The sequence below is a fragment of the Corvus cornix genome, chromosome 14 (genome assembly GCF_000738735.6).
Source record: "Corvus cornix cornix isolate S_Up_H32 chromosome 14, ASM73873v5, whole genome shotgun sequence".
NCBI classification, from domain to species: Eukaryota; Metazoa; Chordata; class Aves; order Passeriformes; family Corvidae; genus Corvus; species Corvus cornix.
In genome coordinates this window covers 8,335,737-8,355,156 of record NC_046344.1, presented here as the reverse complement: position 1 = coordinate 8,355,156, position 19,420 = coordinate 8,335,737, and the positions used below count along the sequence as shown (strand labels likewise).

At 48.3% G+C, this 19,420-nt stretch overlaps 1 protein-coding gene across 1 annotated transcript; it reads right to left on the bottom strand.

The window, feature by feature from the left end:
- Nucleotides 1-136: 136 nt before the first annotated feature.
- Nucleotides 137-19,339, bottom strand: LCMT1 (leucine carboxyl methyltransferase 1). The gene is made up of 11 exons (XM_039560510.1): nt 18,884-19,339; nt 17,792-17,883; nt 17,148-17,269; nt 15,030-15,106; nt 14,154-14,215; nt 6,935-7,037; nt 5,628-5,748; nt 4,788-4,889; nt 4,000-4,091; nt 2,696-2,793; nt 137-990 (listed from the first exon to the last, which is right to left on the bottom strand). Exons 1-11 carry the CDS (start codon nt 18,958-18,960, stop codon nt 968-970), a joined length of 969 nt encoding a protein of 322 aa, XP_039416444.1. The 5' UTR covers nt 18,961-19,339; the 3' UTR covers nt 137-967.
- Nucleotides 19,340-19,420: the final 81 nt, after the last annotated feature.

Here is a 19,420-nt window from a genome sequence, read left to right as displayed (position 1 = left end):
GATCCAGGGGCAGTCACAGCCTTCCTGGGCCTGCCAGCTGCCTTAAAAAAATACTCCTGGTGAGACATTTGGTGAGAGGAATGTCACTAAACCAGATAGAAATCAGTCATTTCTAACAAGTAAGACAGGAGACAAATTATAAATACTAAACATTTATTATTTTTCTCATAGGAAGGTTGCAAGATTCAATTTCAAACAACAGGACAAGGGTTTTCATTGCTGTTGGGATTTTGTTTTACTTCTTTTAAGGGGAAAGAGAGAAGGAGGAACTGGTGTAAAGATACTACCAGAAGCAGTGCAAATTGAGATTAATTTCTTTCTTCACCATCCCAGTGCTGAAACCACAAGCTAAGCCCTTCCCAGTTAAATCGAGTCTGCTTTCCAGTTTCTTGTACATCACTGAACACAGCCAGGGCCCTCCTTCTCCTTTACCCTTCCCCTCCAAGAACACCCAGCACAGTGGCAGCCTTGCACAACAGTGAAGCCTGGAGAAGCCAACACGGTGACACTTCATCAAAATTAGACCTGAACAGAATGAAAATGCCCAGAATTCCCCTCCTGCTCAGCCATGCACAGTGCAGGCACCCTCTGCTGCAGCTGCCCAGCGCTGCTTTCCCAGCTTCCTGTCACAAACACGTGTTACACATCCACAAAAACACAGAAGAGGGAAATCAAAGAATCCATGTACACTTTACTTTCAGTTTTAAACTAAGGAAGGCAAGCTTTAAACAGGAATCACTGACACCTTGTCAAAGTCCCCCGTTAGATAGCTGGGAATGGGAGGCAAGTCTTGCTCACAGAAAATGTTCCTTGAAACCACCCAAGGGCACCAGGCCTGTCCCCAGCAGCACCAGGAGCTGTCCCAGCCACAGCCCGGGGTTGGCACGTGCAAATCCCATCCTTTCCATGTCCTGGCCTGAGCCAAGGCAGTCACGGGGGCTCCCCAAGGCTCCCCTCCCTGCAGCCCTCAGAAGTCAATGTTTGCCAGACCTGTGTGAAGAGAAAGAGGGATTTGGGGGGGAGAAACAAGGGTTTATTCTCACCCTACCTGCCCTTCACTGCAACCAGGTCAGTTATATACAGGAAGAAAGATGCTTTGAGAGTTATTTCATTTTTTTAAACTGAGACATAAAGGATTTGGTGTGAGGAAAGCAGGAAACAGGTTGGGCTGTACTTTTTAAACCATTTTTTGATTGTGATGCAGCAATTAATTTGATGAAGCCAATCTGCAGGAGCACTGGAATTATTCATGGCAGAAGGAACAACACAGAATGTTCAGGAACCTCAGGGCTTGCCCATGAAATTAGGAAGAGAAAGCTGGGGAAAGCACCATTAATGAGAGCAGTAAATTCACACTGGATAAAACTCCCCTGCCTTAGATTAAGGCATATCCATGCCATGTCCATTGGACACTTCATTATCTCCTTTGAGATAACTGTCTTTTGTAACTTCTAAGATACCCTGCACCCCTTAATCTCAGTACCCCAAACTGCCCTCAGCCTTTCTCTAATCACAGCAAAGAACAATGCTGAGATCCCCAAAATAGCAGCTGCTAAGAACAGGTGAACTTTTGGGCCTTAGCTCCTCTAAAAAAAAGTTGTGTATTACAGTCACCACTTCTCAGCCTGAAGAAATACAATAGAAAACATGGATTTTTGAGCTCAGAAGTATGGAGGATTCAGGAGGGCACAACAAGGCAGCAGCCCTGTCACAGCAGCAGCAACAGGGTGTTGAAGAACTCCTTTTACCAGTTTTTATCTGAAGATCTCCTTTTACCAGCTCTCTCAGAGGCTTTGCTGCTCAGCCAGGCTGAAGAGACCAAATCTATACCCGTTTGCTAAGGAACAGTCAATAAAATCTGTTCATGGATACTCTGTCAGGAGCAAGGAAAGGGCAGAGCGGATGAAGGGGAGGAAATTATATAAGTGGCAGGCAAAGGTTTTCTGGAAAGACTGAAGTCCCTGAAATTGCAGCCAGAAGTAGAGACAAACTGTGACTGCAACAGAGTTGTCTTTTTAATTTGGACAAATACAGGCTGTGGCCATCCATCCTTCCCCCAAACAACAATTCCCCTCATTTTATCGTTTCTTGAGCAGCAGCAACATCCAAATACTATAGAAAGCCTAAATCAAGTCTCTCACAGAAATTCCAGTCTAGGAGAGACAGAATTTTAAGAAGAAAAGGAACATGTGAAAGAGCTGATTTCAGAGGGAATTTTTTCCCCGGGGAGAAAGCAGCATGGAAAACTTCAGTGTCAGATGGCTGCAAATGGGGACAGTGCAGAGAAGCCTGGGATAAGTAATACAAATTTATTTTTGTGTTGTCAGGACACTGTGCCTTCATATACCGTGTGCCCATATGGCACTTCCCATGCATGGGATTTGTAAACCTTTCAATTAGCACTGATGGGATAAAGCAGGCAGTTATTTAAAGTAACCCATACGGCATCTTCTGGTGGAAAAATTCCAACTCCCCTGTACTGGCCAGACTCCCCGCTTGGATGCCCATAAACCCTCCAAAGGCTGTGGAGAAACATCCACCTGGGAGGTGCTCCCACCCCAAGGACGGAGCAGCAAAGCCCAGTCCTGGAACAGCAGGGGGGGTCTGTGGTACACCGGGTGTAACATCCCAACCCCAGCCTTCCCACAGGAGATTTCCATGGTGAGGATCACCCCCAGCTGCTGGGGAACATTACCCAGATTGCTGCTGTCCTTTGAAGCCCAGCAGATGCAGTAGTGCTGCATCAGTTGTTCAAACAGTTCCTTTTCATCCAGGAATTCAAGGGCTTCTATTCTGTAGGAATAAAATAAAAGTCAGGATTTGAACTGGACTCTGAGCAGAATTTCTACTGAACTGTTCAATCCATGAGAGTGAAAACTATGGCCAGAAAGGCAGTCACCTCTCCAGGGAACAACTGTAGGTATTTGTCCATGATGCCACCACTGCTCTCGCCCTTGTCAATGTATGAAACAAGTGACCCACAGGGTGCCTTCTACTCCTCATCCCTGGAATTCCATATTCCAGGACTCATCCATGTAACTCCTCACAAATACCAGGGCTGCTACTGAGGATCTAAAGAGGCTGAGGGGCAAAAGTTCCTAAATGCACTCCCAGGCGTGAAGTGCTGCAGAGGAGCACTCTGGTGAAGATTTTCCTAAAGAAAAAGCATTATTTGCCTCACTAATACTGGACGACAGAGTTTACATAACCTATTTCCTGGCATGTGGAACAAGTGCAAGGAGCTGAACAGATCCAAGGTAGCCAAAAATGCTACAAAGAAAGCATGAGCTCTGTGTCTCCACCAGTGCCATATGGTCCCACCACACATCCCTGTTCCTATTTAAACCACCTCTGATTTCCACTCTCACCTGTTCAGTTCCAGGCTTTGAGAAACCCCCATATGGAATATTTTGACCAAGGTAACTTGCTCAGCTAATTCCAACTATGAATGACTCATAGCAATTCACATTTCACATTATATCCCTAAGAAGTTACTCCTTAAAGTTTCCCAGTGTTTAGCAATTAATGCAGAAATATTAACAGAATCCAGGCAGATCAGTGACTGTTAAACAGCCTTTAGTCCCCCCCTCTGTGCTCTGATTTCTGCAGACCCAGCAGTCTCCCCCTCATGAAGACAATTTCAACGTGCCATGGTTTAACCCCAGCCAAAATCTTCACAAGGAACATCTTGGGGACTGCAAAAAGCCAACACAGCATTTCTGTGGCATCTTCTATCTGCAAATTTCTGCCATGAGATGCCTTATGTCACACCCAAATAAGACATCACTACTGCCAGTCTGCTCCTGGCAGCGTAAACGCTCTGGATCATCAATCCAGGCATTATCCTGGAGGCTCTGCAGAGCTTCAGACTCAGAAATGTTGTCTCCCTGGGCGGCACCTGCCTGCAGCCTCCTCTCTGTTATGATCCCACGCTACACATGGATGGGAAGGACCTTGGAAATGGCATCTGAAGATGACTTTTGGGACAAAAAGTGGTACCTTTTGACATCAGCCTGTGGCAGGAAGCTGTACACCTTCATCATATCGATGGCACGGGCATTTTCCCAGCCATTTAACAGCAGTCGTTCCCTCTGGAAAACAAAGGGCAGCACATCTTTCACAGGATTCAAGGGAAAGTACCAGAGGACAGCTTCTTCCCCTAAGGATTTCACAGGGCAGCTGCTTGACCTGTCTTTTGAAGAGCTCCCAAACTCTTCCCTAATCATGTGCTGCTGATCCATGCAGAGAGGGCAGGGCTGGGCTCTGACCAGGAAGTTTTGTGCAACCACTGACATTCAGCTATCAAAGAGGAGCTCTGGGGTGATCTATCTGTGGCCTTCCAGGACCTGAACGAGCCAACAAGAAACATGGAGAGAGACTGTGTACAAGAGATGGAGGGACAGGACACAGGGAATGGCTTCCCAGTGCCAGAGGGCAGGGATCAATGGGATATTGGGAAGGAATTGTTCCCTGGGAGGGTGAGGAGGCCCTGGCACAGGGTGCCCAGAGAAGCTGTGGCTGCTCCTGGATCCCTGGAAATGTCCAAGGCCAGGTTGGACAGGGCTTGGAACACCCTGGGATAGTGGAAGATGTCCCTGCCCATGGCAGGGGGTGGCACCAAGCCAAACCATGCCCTGATTCCACGGTAACGTAGCCAGCAAAGGGCTCAGTAACTGCCTCCCCCCCCCCGGTCACTGCTGAGCCCCACAGGGCACACTCAAGAGGCAGAACTCACAGCCAGGTTAATAAAGCTCAGTGTCAGCCCCTCAGAGTTCCATGCCCCTCACCTGGGAGTCCAGGGAGCTGCAGAGCTCCACCCCAGCCAGGTTGCACTGCCGGCGCTGCAAGTTCTCGATCATGATCTGCCCGAAGCGGTCCCTCATGTTCACCTCAGGTAGAGAAGGAGACAAAAGTGTTCCCCCTTCCCAACACAACGGAACAGCTTAACCCTTGGACTGCCTACGTCACAAACGTACAGGACACCAGTGAGTGGCACATCCTCGCCCTGGCTCTCATTCCCCACCACCACCTTCTCCTCAGCAGCACAGCCCCAGTGCCAGCGGCAGGGGGACAGTGCCACTGTCAGTGCCTCACAGGCACCGGGGCTGGCAGGAGAACTGCCTCTGCTTTCAGCTGTCAGCAACTTGGTTCAGCTCTCCAGCAGTGATTTACAGCTTGGAAGATCCTGTTACTAATTCCTGGAGCCACCTAGTTCCCCCGAGGCAGTGTTTGACTTCCACAGGGAGACGCAGAGTTCATACTGATGTGATTTTTGCTCCACTTTGCCAAAGAACACAGAGGTAATTATGTAATGTTATACACCCAGAGCCAGCACTCAGCATCATTTCTTTTTCTTCTGCTTTAGCTAAATCAATATTCTATGGTTTTTTCCACATATGGATTAAGTCTCAATCATTTTGCTTCAACATATTGTCTTTCAGAATAGCTGTATTTTCTCTACAATGAGCTAACCAAGCTACAAGTTAAAACACATTACTACAGAAATTCAGCAGAAACTGATGTTTCTACAAAAGGACATGGCCCACTCTTATTTCTCAATAACTCCCACATACGAGAGCAATTTTTATTACAACAATGCAGGTCTAAAAATGCCCTTTTGGTTTTACCTGCTCATAATTGATAACCATGGCCACGGGGAAGGTGCTTGCTGCCCACTTGAGCAGGTTTGCAGACTGCTGGGGGGTCATGTAAACCAGCACACACTCGGCCACCAGCAGCGTTGGCAAACTGCAAAACAAAACCAAAGGAGAACATGACTTCCAGCAAAAGAACAAGAAAAATCTACTAAGAATTGTGAGCAAGCAAGTCATTTCATGTCCCCAGAATTTCTGAAAGAGCTCAATTTTTTATGAACTAGACACTGAAGACTGAATGAAATCTCTTCATCACGTTGACTAAAACTGGGCTTTCTGGCAGCTGTGAATTAATTAACCACAGGAGACTCCTGTGGCTGCGAACCAGAGAGTTTAGGAAACAATCTCCCCAAAGTCAGCCCTGAGCACAGAACAATGTGCATTCTCTAAGTCCTCTCTGACAGCATGAACTGAGGTGTGTTAAAATTCCCTCTGCAGGACAATTGTGCCCTGTACACACAGTTCACACTCTTGTAGAGATCAGTGAAATCAGGAACTAATTACAAATTGAAAAAAAGTTTCCTCTTTAAAAAAAGTTCTAAGAAGAATTTTAGTTAGAGAAATTTGTTCAGTATCTGTAAAACAATCTTCACATACTATTATCTAACAAAATGTAATCTATAGTTTGCACATTGCCTCTTCCCCCTCCATCCACAAAACAACAAAAATAGACATCTACACAAGTGATTTTCTTCACAATTATTGAGTTTGCTCTTAATTGCTGGAATGAAAGGGGGAAAAAAGTCACTAGAAGCAGGAGAAATTCCACAAGGAGCAGCAATGTAGGCAAGCAAGGCAACATTTCAGAGGATGGAAGTGTAAAGAATTAAATGGCAATTTGATGCATTCTGCTTTCCCCATATGCTCTCTCCCACCCAGCCAGATCGTTGCTATTTATAATGCTTAGATTTGAAAGGTCTGTCCATCATCCACTCAAAAACTCAACTCCTGCCCCCTGAAAGCCTCATGTTGAACAATAAAACCCCAAAGGAGCTGTGGGATTCAGATCCATTGCAGTCCCATCAAAAGGTTTAGGGAACAACAGGGGTTTAACAAGAGGCCACAGAAAATAATTACAGAGATAAAACTCTGAAATCAGAGAATCCTGGTATGGTTTGGAAGGGACCTCAAAGCCCATCCAGTGCCACCCCTGTCCTGGGCAGGGACACCTTCCACTATCCCAGGCTGCTCCAAGGCCTGTCCAGCCTGGCCTTGGACAGGGACTTCCACAAGCCCTCATTAAAAAATCCAAAAACACAATTAAAACCCTATGATCTTACTGTATATCCAAGCTATGTTTCTTCAGCTTTTCCTCCAGATCTGATGAGAAACGGAGATCTGCTCCTACTATGGAATATCGACTGGAGTCCAGGCTGTGGGAATCTGCAAGGCAAAAATTTGGAGAGGCTAATGTTACAAATGAGAGGGATGCTGGAGTTATGAACTAAAAAATCTACACAGGAACACATGAATTGGGAGCCAAAGATTGGCCTGTTATACCGAACTATGAGCAGCAAACTCTTCTTTTTCTAACATTAATTCCCTTCCTACTTGTGTTTTACAGTGCTCCATCACCATCAGACCCTGCACCGAGCCTCCTCTCTCCCTCTGCAGCCACGCTGAAGCAGAGAGGTTATCCCAGCCGTTACCATGGCTGCCAGGAATGCAGAGAGAAGAAAAATGTGAAGATTAAAGGCAGGATTTTTGTTTTGTTTGGAGAGTCTTCTTAGATGGCCCAATGTATGTACATAGGAACTACATAAAAGTAGATCAATTTCTGAAAAACTAAGCTAAGAGTGACAATATTTCAAATATTAACAACAGATATAGCTATATAAATTAACTATATTATATAGTTATATAATAAATATGGGGAGCAGACACAGATTGGGGCCAAAAAAAAGTTACCATCTAGCCTTTTGGTGTGATTTAGTGGTGGCATTTAAGGAAAGAGTCAAATTGGAGAAGGTATTCTAAGCAACAGATATTCCCCTGGGATGTAATAGGCAGCAAATTCCTGTGGATGCTTCCCAGAAAGAAGGAGGGACAAATCCCAGAGTCCAAGGAGCCCCTGCCCATCCTGGCACAGCTGTGAGGAAGCAGCAACAGCAGAGCCTCTTGCCATCAATAATTCTGACACCCAGCACCAATGAATGCACCCAGAGGAGCCCAGGGCCCACAGGAGGCACTTCCCAAGTGCCCCATCAAATCCCCTGAGAGCCAAATACAGGGATGGCTCTGGAATGCCTCAGCTTTTCTGGAGCAAAGGGACCAGGACAGAAGAGCCCAGCATTTCCCCCTTGTACCACAGGAGTGAGACAGATCAAGCAGTAAAATAATAAACCAGTGAAAAAATAGCCAGAGCTGAAAGTGGCTCTGGAAGGGGTGGTCAGTGTGTGGCTGCAGGAACAGGTCTGGCACAGCTCCCTGGGGGATATGCTGCAGGCACAGCTCCTCAGCATCACATGGGAACAGATGTCACAGAATCCCAGAGGCTGGAAAATATTCTCAAGACCACCAAGTCCAGCTGTGCCCCATTCCCACCTTGTCCCCAGCCCAGAGCACTGACTGCCACATCCAGGCCTTCCTTGGACACCTCCAGGGATGGGGACTCCAAACCTCCCTGGGCAGCCCCTTCCAGTGCCTGACCACCCTTTCCATGAAGAAATTCCTCCTAATGTCCAACCTGAGCCTCCCCTGGCACAGCTTGAGTGAGGAGAGAAGCCAAGTGGCTGAAGAGGCAGGATGAAAGGGGCTTCCATTCCAGGAGAGGGGAACAAAAACTGGGGACGAATGTGGGTTTTCCCAATGATTACATCAAGCAGTGATCGAACATTCCAGAGGATGCACCTCTGTTTAGTTTTCAAATTACCAACTCCCTGAAAGCGGCACTAGCAAGTGACAATAGCTGCCATTCCAGCAACACTTGGGAGCAGATCCAGGAATCAGAACAGTTCAGAAAGAGAGTTACAAGGGAAGAAAAGAGAAAAAAAGTTGTGCAGCAAATGATTCAACATTTTGAGTCAAGGCTTTTTCCATGTGCATGTTCTGTAATAGCTTTACTACTTCCCACACCCTTCTATTTAAGTGATTACATCAAGGCCATGATAATGGCATCAAAAAAAGCCACCCAAAAACCCCACCACACACAGGGAAGTATTTAAATAGGGATTGGTTTCTGTCCATGGATACGGCACAGCGAGCGTCAGCCACCACAATTAGTAGGGAATTAATGCCAGCTCCCTGTCCAGCTTCAGAGGCTTGGACACATAAGTACATGAATAAAGAACAGAAATAAAAGCCAGAAATAAACCACAAAATGTTTTAAGGGATCCAGAAGAGAAGGAGCACAAACACTCCAAGGTGGAAGTAAACGTGCCTTGCCCACACCACACTGATCAGAGCATCTTTATCACGGAATCAGGGAATGGTTTGGCTGGGAAGGGACCATAGAGACCATCCAGTGCCATCCCCTGCCACGGACAGGGACACCTTCCACTATCCCAGGCTGCCCCAAGCCCTGTCCAACCTGGCCTTGGACACTTGCAGGGATCCAGAGACAGCCACAGCTTCCCTGGGCACCCTGTGCCAGGGCCTCCCCACCCTCACAGGGAAGGAATTCTCCTCAATACCTAACCTAAATTTCCCCCGTTTTAGTCTGATCATACTTAACTAGGCAAACTTCAACCACTCCATCACCTGCCACTTAGGGAGCAAACACTCACTGACTGCAGGGCAATGGCAGCTGGGGACAGCTGGAACTGCCACTGTCCCCAGCCTGGAGGCCAGAAATCCATCCACGAACATCCCAAAAACTGCTGTACTGCTGGTATATGCTCTGGCACCAACTCCTGCTTTATTGCAGAGCTGGAGATTCTTGGGGCTGCGCTGTGCAGGGCCAGGGTTGGACTGGATGTTCCCTGTGGGTCCCTTCCCACTCAGGATATTCTGCGAAGTATCAAAGTGAGCAACCTGCTGCCCATGACTGAGCAGGCCTGCTGCAAATGGATTTTCCAATTCCTGCCCATCCATAGGGCAGCTGGAAAAGAAAAACCAAGTTCCAGCTTGGCAGCACAGTCACATGGTCCCCATTGATTTCTTCTGAGGAACAAGAGTTTGTTTTAACTGAATTGATTTGGAGTGTGTGTTAAAACCCCTCTGTTCATTCTTACTGCAATGCTGTGACTCAGGCCAGCTGCCCTAATGCTGGCACAGCCAGTGACATTTGCTGGCTTAAACAACTGAAAATCCCATATTCCAGGCACTAATTCCTACCCAGGCACCAACACCTTGTGTTGTTTTTTAGTGAGGTTGTTTGGTTGGATGATCTCCTCTAGAGCTGTCCTGGGGATTTGTGTGATGCTCACACAGCATACTCAGCCATGCACAAAGATTCTCTCTGTACTTGGCTGAAATGAAGGTTTTAGAAACATCAAACTCAGATTTAATTTGAGAAATACAAGGGAGGGGAGAGAGAAGGGGAGAAAGACGAGCCCCACCACCCCAGGCCACCCCATCTAGGCCCTCCTGGTCCAGGCACAGGGTTCAGCTCTCCAGGGATAATCAACAGAGAATGCTTTCCTCTGGGCACACACTTGTATGTTTATTTTCCATGACTTCTGGCACAGAGGTAACAACACAACTGGTTCAAATTTCACAGCCATAGAACAAGACATGCTTGTAGTAACTGAGTAGTAGCAGGAGCTACTTATAGTCACCTTTTGACCTCACCACATTGCATTTTTTCTCCACAGAAATGTTAGGAGAAGTTACTGCTTCTGTTGGAGGGTGGCCTCAGGCCCTCCCTGCTGCCCTACACCGGCTTCTGGGGCAGCATTGGCAGCCTCCAGGCACACCAAGCTCTTCCTCTGCCACAAGAATTCAGCTTTCTTCTCTTACTCTCTTCTCACATTAGTGCAACAATTTCCTGGAGGTTTTCCAAGAGACAGCATGCAGGATACTATTGACTCAAACTGATTTCATTAGGATTTTCATGCTAAGGTATCTTTGGCAGCTTTACAAAGCAGCAGCCCCTGCAGCCTGTTCTGCAGGAGAGCATGCTGCTCTCCCCCAGCTCAGGTTTCACTACACCAGCCCAGCAGGGCCCTGCCACACTCATCTTGTCCTGGAAGCACAGGGTCAGCCCCACACAAGGCCTGCAAGTCCCCATGACACCTACACTGGGTCACAAAAAAGTCTGGGGACGGAGGGAAGCTGAAACAACCAAGTGCCCAAGCTGGCCTAGACAGGGCAGAAGGCGTGAGAGGCACACAAAGCCAACAGTTCACGAGGTGCAGTTTGCACTTGCCAAGGTAACAAAGGTGCAGCACTGACCTCCCAGCAAGAGCAACATCCATCAGATAGTGCCACTGAACTTTGGAAACAATCTGCTGGGGCATTGCCACAGGGACATCATTGCTTTCCCTGGAGCTCCAGCATTCCCCAGGAAAGCACGGAGCTGTTCAGTGACAGGGCTCATGTCACTGCATTCCTGGGCACCAGTTCTGTACCAGACGTGCACACCATGCTGCCCCTGCTTCGGCCACAGGCAGCCCAGCACGTGCTGCCCTGAAGCCAATGAAGTTGTGTATTAGCAGCAGCTTTGTGGCATGAGAACTTTCAGGGTGAGCAGAAAAGCAGTGAGAGAACCTGAATCATGGCAACCCATATTAGCACAACTCAAAACCAGAATTCCAAACAATCTAAACAAATCATTCCTGGTATACCAGAGACAGGAGTGTGAACTGATGTGGGGAAGCAGGCACAGGGAGGGACAACCTCCTCCCCAAGATTCTAAAATCCTGGTCCACATCTGCACAAAAACAAGCAGCATTTCCCTACCTGGCAGTGCTGTTCCCCTGTGCCCCCTACACCCCTGTACCAGGTGGTACTCCCAGAATATTCCACAGTTCTAACAGCTGTGCCAGGTCAGACCTAAGGTCTCCCTAGGATGATACCCAGCCTTCCAGAGGCCAACAGCAGCTCCAAAGGGAAAAGTCAAAGAGCGTAAACACCTACCAACACTGGCACCTAAGTTGTTTTCTAGCTTTTCCTCAAAAATGCTTAAAATTCCTTTGTATTTCTGGACCATTACTGAGCTCATGCTTTCATCCATTTAGTTATTCTAATACTCAGATCCTGCAGGAAGGCAGCAATAATCATTTACATGTGAGGCACAAACTGTTTTTTCCCCCCATGTGCATCACTTTCTATTAATCCACATTGAAATCATCATCAAGTCACTAATTTCACAAGATACTTCTACAGTTCTTTACCACTCTTCAGAGTTTGGATTTGCCAACAAGCTGCCACTTACTAATCACTCTATTTTCCCAATTTTTTCTTAGTGTTGAACAACAACATATCCTTAAGCACAGATCTCCATCTCCTCCATAATGAAAATTAACAACATATGCTCGCCCTCCATCCCAGCTCCTCATCCATATGAGAACCATTCATTCCCCATAACCACTGTGCCACTTCTTTGGCACACTTTGGCAAGGGACACAGTCAAAACACATTTTTGAAATCCAAGCACTATACTGATGTCCTTTTCCAACAGATATGTTGACTTAAAAGAACTCCAACAGATTTGCGAAGCACAGCTTACCTTTCCAAAAGCCACAGTGACTCTTTCTCAACACCTCCTATTATTCCTGTGTTTTCCTAAGTCTGTCTCTTAGAGCTCCTATGATTTGTTCAGTAGAGACATCAGTCCTACTGGCATGGGGTTCCCTGGATTTCCCCTGGAGCCCATCCGAGTCACAGCCATAACCTTGCAGCTGGAGACAGTTGTAAATGAGAGGGCACAGACCAATCAGTAGCTGAGTAAACTGATTGTCAAGTTCCTTTAGATCTGTAAGAACTCTCTGCTCATCTGTTTGATTTATCTACTTATTCCAGCACCTCTTCTCGTGGCACTTCCCTATGAAGCAGTTCCATTAATTGATCCTTAAACCAGAGTTCACAGGGATCTCTCTGGATCTGACCTGTGACTGGGGGTCAGTTCAAACTGGAGTTCCACAACACTTCCACCACCTCTACATGTTCTGGACACGCTGCTACATCCCAAAGATCTTGGTGCAACAGAGCCTACACCAGCCTGGGAACAGCAAAGTTGTTAGTCTGAGGTTTTAACACCCAGCACTGAGAAGGAACCAGAGAAGCAGCTTCAGAGAAACCAGTCTCACCAGTACATCCCAGTGCTATGGGAACTGGCTATTAATAGCCCTAGATTACAACAGTGCAGGCTGATAAATCTGCAGGTGTTTTGCTGTTCCAGATGTACTGCAGCTCTTCAGGAACACGAACCCCACCCAGCCCTTGGGACAGAGCCAATGGGTGCCTCTGGGATGGTGCTTGTGCAGCAGATCTCCCTGGCGTCAGATATGCCCCAGGAGGGCCTGCCCAGCGTCCCCAGGAGCCCTTTTTCTGAGCTGGGGCACTAGGCTTTCATCTTTGGAGGCCTGAGGGTACAAGGGAGAACTCTGCCCTTCAAAGGATATTTGCAGGGTTGGGAAGTGAAGACCGTCTCATGTGCAGCAAAAAAAACTGCAGAATGTGCCCAGAGCCTGGGCTAGAACTGTGCTCATGTAAGGGGCCACAGGGGATCACAGCAGGGAGCACCAAACACTGCAGGCTCTGCGTTAGGGTCACACCTGCTCACACACAGCAGTTGCTATGGTGGATGCAGGTAATTACTGCCCCTCCTAAATTGTCCAAAGCAGCTACTACAGCTCAGCATCTGCACGGAGAACATGAACTCAGTGGAACCCAGGGAGTTTTCCACAAGTAAAAAAGGTTTTCAAGTGCAGTCCTGACACAAACATACAATTATAGAATGCCTTGGGTTGGGGGGGACCTTAGAGATCATCCAGTCCCACCCCCTGCCCTGGGCAGGGACACCTTCCACTATCCCAGGGTGCTCTAAGGCCTGTCCAACCCCACCTTAGACACTTCCAGGGATGGGGAGTCCACAACCTTCTGTTCCATGAGGTTAGAAACTAAGAGAGTACAACCACATTACACCACCTGAAATTAGTATCCTTCTGATACCAAAATGTAACAAACAGCACTGGCTCCTGAGCCTGGACTGGGTAGGCTGTGTTTCTGCTGTGAAAACTCTGCAAGTGTAAAGACTTGTGCTCTTAATGAGACAGAAAGCAGATAAACACTCAACAGATATTTTAATCCAGTATCTATGCTCTCTGTAGCACTTTTTCCTTTCCTGTGACAGAAAACAAGCTACATATGAGAGAAAAAGAAAAAAACCCAACTTTCTGCCAGAATAAAACCACTTAAAGAGAAGACATTTCTAACACAACACGGAACAAATGGGCAGGAGTCTGTAAGAGAAGAAAAAAGCCTCTTTTCCCTCCCAATTCTCTGTCCAAACAGCATTTCAAACATTAAAAGCCTGCCCACATAGCAGAACAAAATGATCAGAAAAGTTTTAAAAGTGCTGCAGTACATCACTGACTGAGTTTGAGGATGACTCACCTATTAGAAGAGAGTCCCCTGAATGGGATTCCATAATTGGTTTTGACAGGGGAGGTTTTGATCTGTGGGAAGAAGGAAGAAGCATCTCAGAGCAGTTAAGCCTGCTTAACAGTGTGCTTACAGCTTTTTTCTTAACATATATATGTGTGTGTGTGTGCGTGTGTGTGTGTGAAAAGCAGCCAAGAGAATATCTCTGCCCTCTGCTGGAAAGGAAAACCTTTGCAAGTTGTAGAAGTTGGAGCTGAGTTTTTTACCAAATTACTCATAAGTTTTGAGGGAATCTTTCAAGAGAAATCCAGGTACTCCGTAATGTGTCCTCAATAAGCCTTAATGGATTCATTCAAACAGGACATTCCCCTACAGCAGCAGCTATCCTGCCTCCAACTGAACAGGCACATCTGGGAAGCCAGTGCTGTCTTCAACAGTAAGAGAAGACTTATCACCTCTAATGGTCAGGAGATTTTCCCTGCCACAGAGCAAGCTCTGCTTGGCTCCCTAAAACTTTCACACATCACCTTCTCCAACCTGGAACAGTGGCTGCAGAGTCACATGTGGCACCTGCCTGCACAATGAACCTGTATTCTATATTGAATCCTGGAATGGTTTGGGTTGGAAGGGACCTTTAAAGCCCATCCAGTGCCACTCCTCCCATGGGCAGGGACACCTTCCACTATTCCAAGCTGCTCCAAGCCCTGGCCACCCTGGCCTGGGACACTTCCAGGGATTATGGGGCAGCCACAGCTTCTCTGGGAACCCTGTGCCAGAGCCTCACCTCCCTCACAACGCAGAACATGAAGAGTCTCTCAGCAGAGAGATGAAATAATGACACTGACTTACAGTCAGTCTCCCACAGCTGAACACAGGCCTCAGACTTACTTGATATTATGTATTTTTCTTGCAACGATCATCGGAAAATCCACTTCAAAATATTTTCTAGGGAGAAGATTTTCATCCTGGGAATTGGAGGAAGACACTAGAATTAGGGACACTCAAGTTTCACATGGCACAGGACAAGACAGAACCTCAAATCCTGAACAGTTCTGGTTTGGGTTACACTGGCATTTTTAATAGTGGTATAACAATGTCCCACAAATTAAAACCCCCTAAAATTCAACAAAAACTGGCTGAGAGTCATTAGAATGTCCTCTAAGAATTAAAGAAATTATTTAACATTTTATGTAATCACAGAATCCCACGATAGCTGGGGTTGGAAGGGAGGTCATCCAGTCCAAGCCCCGCCTAGGCAGGATCACCCAGAGCAGGTGACACAGGAACGTGTCCAGGTGGGTTTGGGATGTCTCCAGAGAGAAGAAGGACTCTAATCGCAGACACCAGATACTGAAACACACTCTCCAACCAAGGATCTGGGAGAGCACAGCAACAGGAAACTACCACAGCATTTACCACGACTTTCAGCACAGCCTTCCAAGGAAAGAACCAGGAATGCTTTGCACAGGTTCACCCAGACAGTGACCACATTCCAGTTCTCCTCCAGCCCACAGCCAGAGCACAAGCAGACCAGTCTGCCTGGACTACAAAAGAGGGGGAAAGCTCTTCATTCCATGTTGGCACCATTTCCCAGCCTGATGGAGAAGCTGTGCCAAGTCTCTCCCTGCGCAGCAATTCCTTTGTGTTGGATGTTGCTGCTCTTTCTGGCTGTCGACCCATGGATTTCTGAGATGAAACTAGAACTCAGAACACTGAACACTCCAGTAACTGGCTCCCAGCTTCTGTACATTCATTACACCACACTTGCTCTCCACAAGGACAGAGAACTGGAATTACAGGCCCCATTGCAGCTTTTAAAATCACTGTTACCAAACATGGTATTGACAGAGCTTTCATAGGAATGCAGGTAAGGGAAAAGCTTCACATCTCAGAAAAAAAAATCAGTACTGTCTCCCTTCCACGGATGGAATACAATGAATTGTGACCAAGCAAAATGTTCCTCAGGCTTCCCTCCAGAACCCAAATTTGCCAACAGAAATGCTAATGAGAAGATAATTCACTCAGAGGTGTGTTCATCCACAATGATGCCATCATACAACACCTGAATAACTGAATTTCTGTGAATTACACACAAACACACCTATATATGCAACAGGATGCCCAGAGAAGCTGTGGCTGCCCCATCCCTGGAAGAGTCCAAGGCCAGGCTGGACAGGGCTTGGAGCAACCTGGGATAGTGGAAGGTGTCCCTGCCCAGGGCAGGGGGTGGCACTGGATGATTTTCCACGTTCCTTCTGATCCAAACCACTCTGTGATTCCATGATTTATATAAACAAACTCACAACTGGAATCCCAGAGGATGTAGGAAAAGTGTGGCAACTGGTCAGGGAGTGATCCTGCCCCTGCCCTCAGCCCTGGTGAGGCACAGCTGGAGGGTCCAGTTCTGATCTCCAAGAAAGACAGGGAACTGCTGGAGAGAGTCCAGCAGAGGCCACAGAGATGATTTCGGGTCTGGAGCATCTCTGTGATGAGCAGAGACTGCGGGAGCTGGGCCTGGTCAGTCTGGAGAAGGGAAGGCTGAGGGGGATCCCATCAATCCATACAAATCTCTCCCAGGGCTGTCAGGAGATGGTTCCAGACTCTGTTCAGTGACAGGATGAGGAGCAATGGCCAGAAACTAAAACACAGCAAGTTCCACCTCAACATGAGGAAGAACTTCTTTCCATGACGGTGGCAGAACACTGGAACAGCTGCCCAGGGAGGGTGTGGAGTCTCCCTCTCTGGAGACATCCCAAACCCACCTGGACATGTTCCTGTGTCACCTGCTCCAGGTGACCCTGCCTGGGCAGGGGTTGGACTGGATGAGCTCCAAAGGTCCCTTCCAAGCCCAGCTCTTTTGGGATTCTGTGAGAGCTCCTGCTGTGCTGTGTCCCTGCACACCTGCCCTGTGTGCCAGAGCCAGCCTGGACGAGCTCAGAGCAGCCCCTCACGGGTCCCCACAGCCCTGTGTCCTCAGCCAGGCCTGTCCCCTGCAGCTCTCGTTACCTTCAGTCTCCAGAACAGGGTGTCCATGCCAGCCCCAAGATTAACAATCTGACAGTTGCATTCTGTCTTCTCTAGAAAAGCTTTGATCAGGTAACTGACTCCGTGCACACGAGCATAATAACCTGCAACACACACAAACCCTGGGTGAGTTGTTATTTTCATGTAAAACTCGATGTTTAGCACTCATGAAGATCTTTAGGCAGTATGTAGAAAGAATAATGCCCTCTTTTTGAGACACCTAAGGGCCTTTGTTTTTCTTTTTTAATTACAAAGAAAATCTCATGTACTGATAAAACTCAGCCCTGGGTAAATAGAAGCTTTAGTCAAGTTTCAACTCAAGCAGAGCAGAATAATTCTACACTTGCAGAGACCCAACTGTCCTGGGCCAATCCAACATTACTGACTGTTTTGAGGAGATCTCTGCACACTGAGACACACAGAGACAGCCCATTCAGAACACAGAAAGCAATGGAAGAAACTTTTGATTTACAGATTGATATTTAAAAGATCAGATACAGCATGGAATTGTTGCTGTGAAGAAACCTTGTCTCATTCTTTCACGTATTTCCCCCCCCTCCCTAAAACCCAGTGTACAGGGGTTTTGTCAGGACCAGTTAGGTGCTCCCATTCCCATTCCAACTTGCCTCTGTTGATCTCAGGTGCTTTCCTTTCTTTAGCTTGTCTCACAAAATACTGGATGTAAGGGTCCTCCCAGTAGCCAACACTTACAGCAAACCTGTCCAGCAGCAGGGTAAAGAGAGAATTATGAAATAAGGCCACCAAAATTTACCCTAAAAGATACACAGGCTGAAAAGGTCCCTCTGGCCTGGGTGCACACATGCAGACATGGTTTAAAAATCTGTCCCCTGTGTGGAACTATTTATAGTAAAAGATTATATCAAGTTTAGTTAGAAATTTTAGTTGTTGCCATATTCAACAAGCATCTTTTTAATGGTCTCTGCACTACTGGATGAAATTTTGTGAGCAAAGACCCAAATCTCAAATATTCCCTCCTGGGGGACCCAGAAGATGAATTGTCTGTCTCCAGCTCCTGAGACACACAAATCAGGCTTTACTTCGACACACTGTTACATGACAAGGTGTTTGCACTTATTCCAGAGCTTCTACACATCAGTTTAGCACAATGTTACTCTGTCCTAAAAGAACTCACGAGTTTTACAACCGATTCCAAGAGGAAAACTCTCCAACCAAACTCAACCACCCAACGATCTGCTGCTACAAAATCCAAAAGGGTTTTGCAATAACAGAGGTTAAATTGACAGCCAGGCACAACAGGGCAACGAAACTCATTCCCCTCTCCGTGCCCAGCCTAGAGGGGGAGAAGGAAAGAAATCTGAAAAATATCAATATGTTTCTTCCCTGAGATGTCAAAAACGACCAAACGTTATTAGATACTGGCTACCACTGTACGCTGGTCTATAAACAAACCCTGCGCAGACCCGCGGGCAGGGGTGTAGCAGCAGGAGGCTGAGGTTTGGGGCTCCGAGCGCGCCCCGCCAGCCGGGCCCTGCGGCCGCTCGGGCCCGGGGCACACTCACAGAGCCTCGGCACCGGGAGAGGACGGGGCTGCTCCCACCCTCCTCCAGCGCCGCTCCCCGGGAGCCGCCAGACCTTCGCCCCCCAACTCCCCAGCCCCACCGCGGGGCCGTGGCCGGTGCGGAGGGACACCGGCGGGCGCCGCCCGGGCGGCCGTGCCGCTTCCCCGGCTCCGGTACCGTTTGCAGACGGACGCGTCCTCACAGGTTCCCCGCACCGCCTCGTCCGCTTCGTCGGGGCCGGCGGCGGCCGCCATGGAGCGCACAGGGCCCGGCCGCTGCCACCGCCCCTGCGGCCCGCCCCCCGCCGCCTCTCATTGGGCAGCCTCCGCCGGAACTCAGCGGCGATTGGTCCAAGCGCTCGCCGATCCACACGGCGCCCAATGAGAGTGCGCAGGCTGCAGCGCCTCGCCCAGGAAGCGGCGGTGGTTGTGCAAGGCAAACCGGGAGCTGTAGTCCGGGAGCCGCTCTGCGGTAACAGCGCCGGATACTGGGTCGGAACTGTCTAGGGACGGGCGACCCCGCCAGGGAGCTCCGCCCGACTGCCTGTCATAAAGCAGCAGCAACCGGTACCACCGAGAGAGCGGCGCAGGCAGAGCCGTGGCGTTCAGCAGAGGCGCTATCCGGGCTGCGGGCGGGACATCCGGGGCTGGGGGGCTCCCATCACGTGCGGGGCGAGTGGGGGGGCGGGGCCGGAAGTGGCGGAGGCGGCGGGGG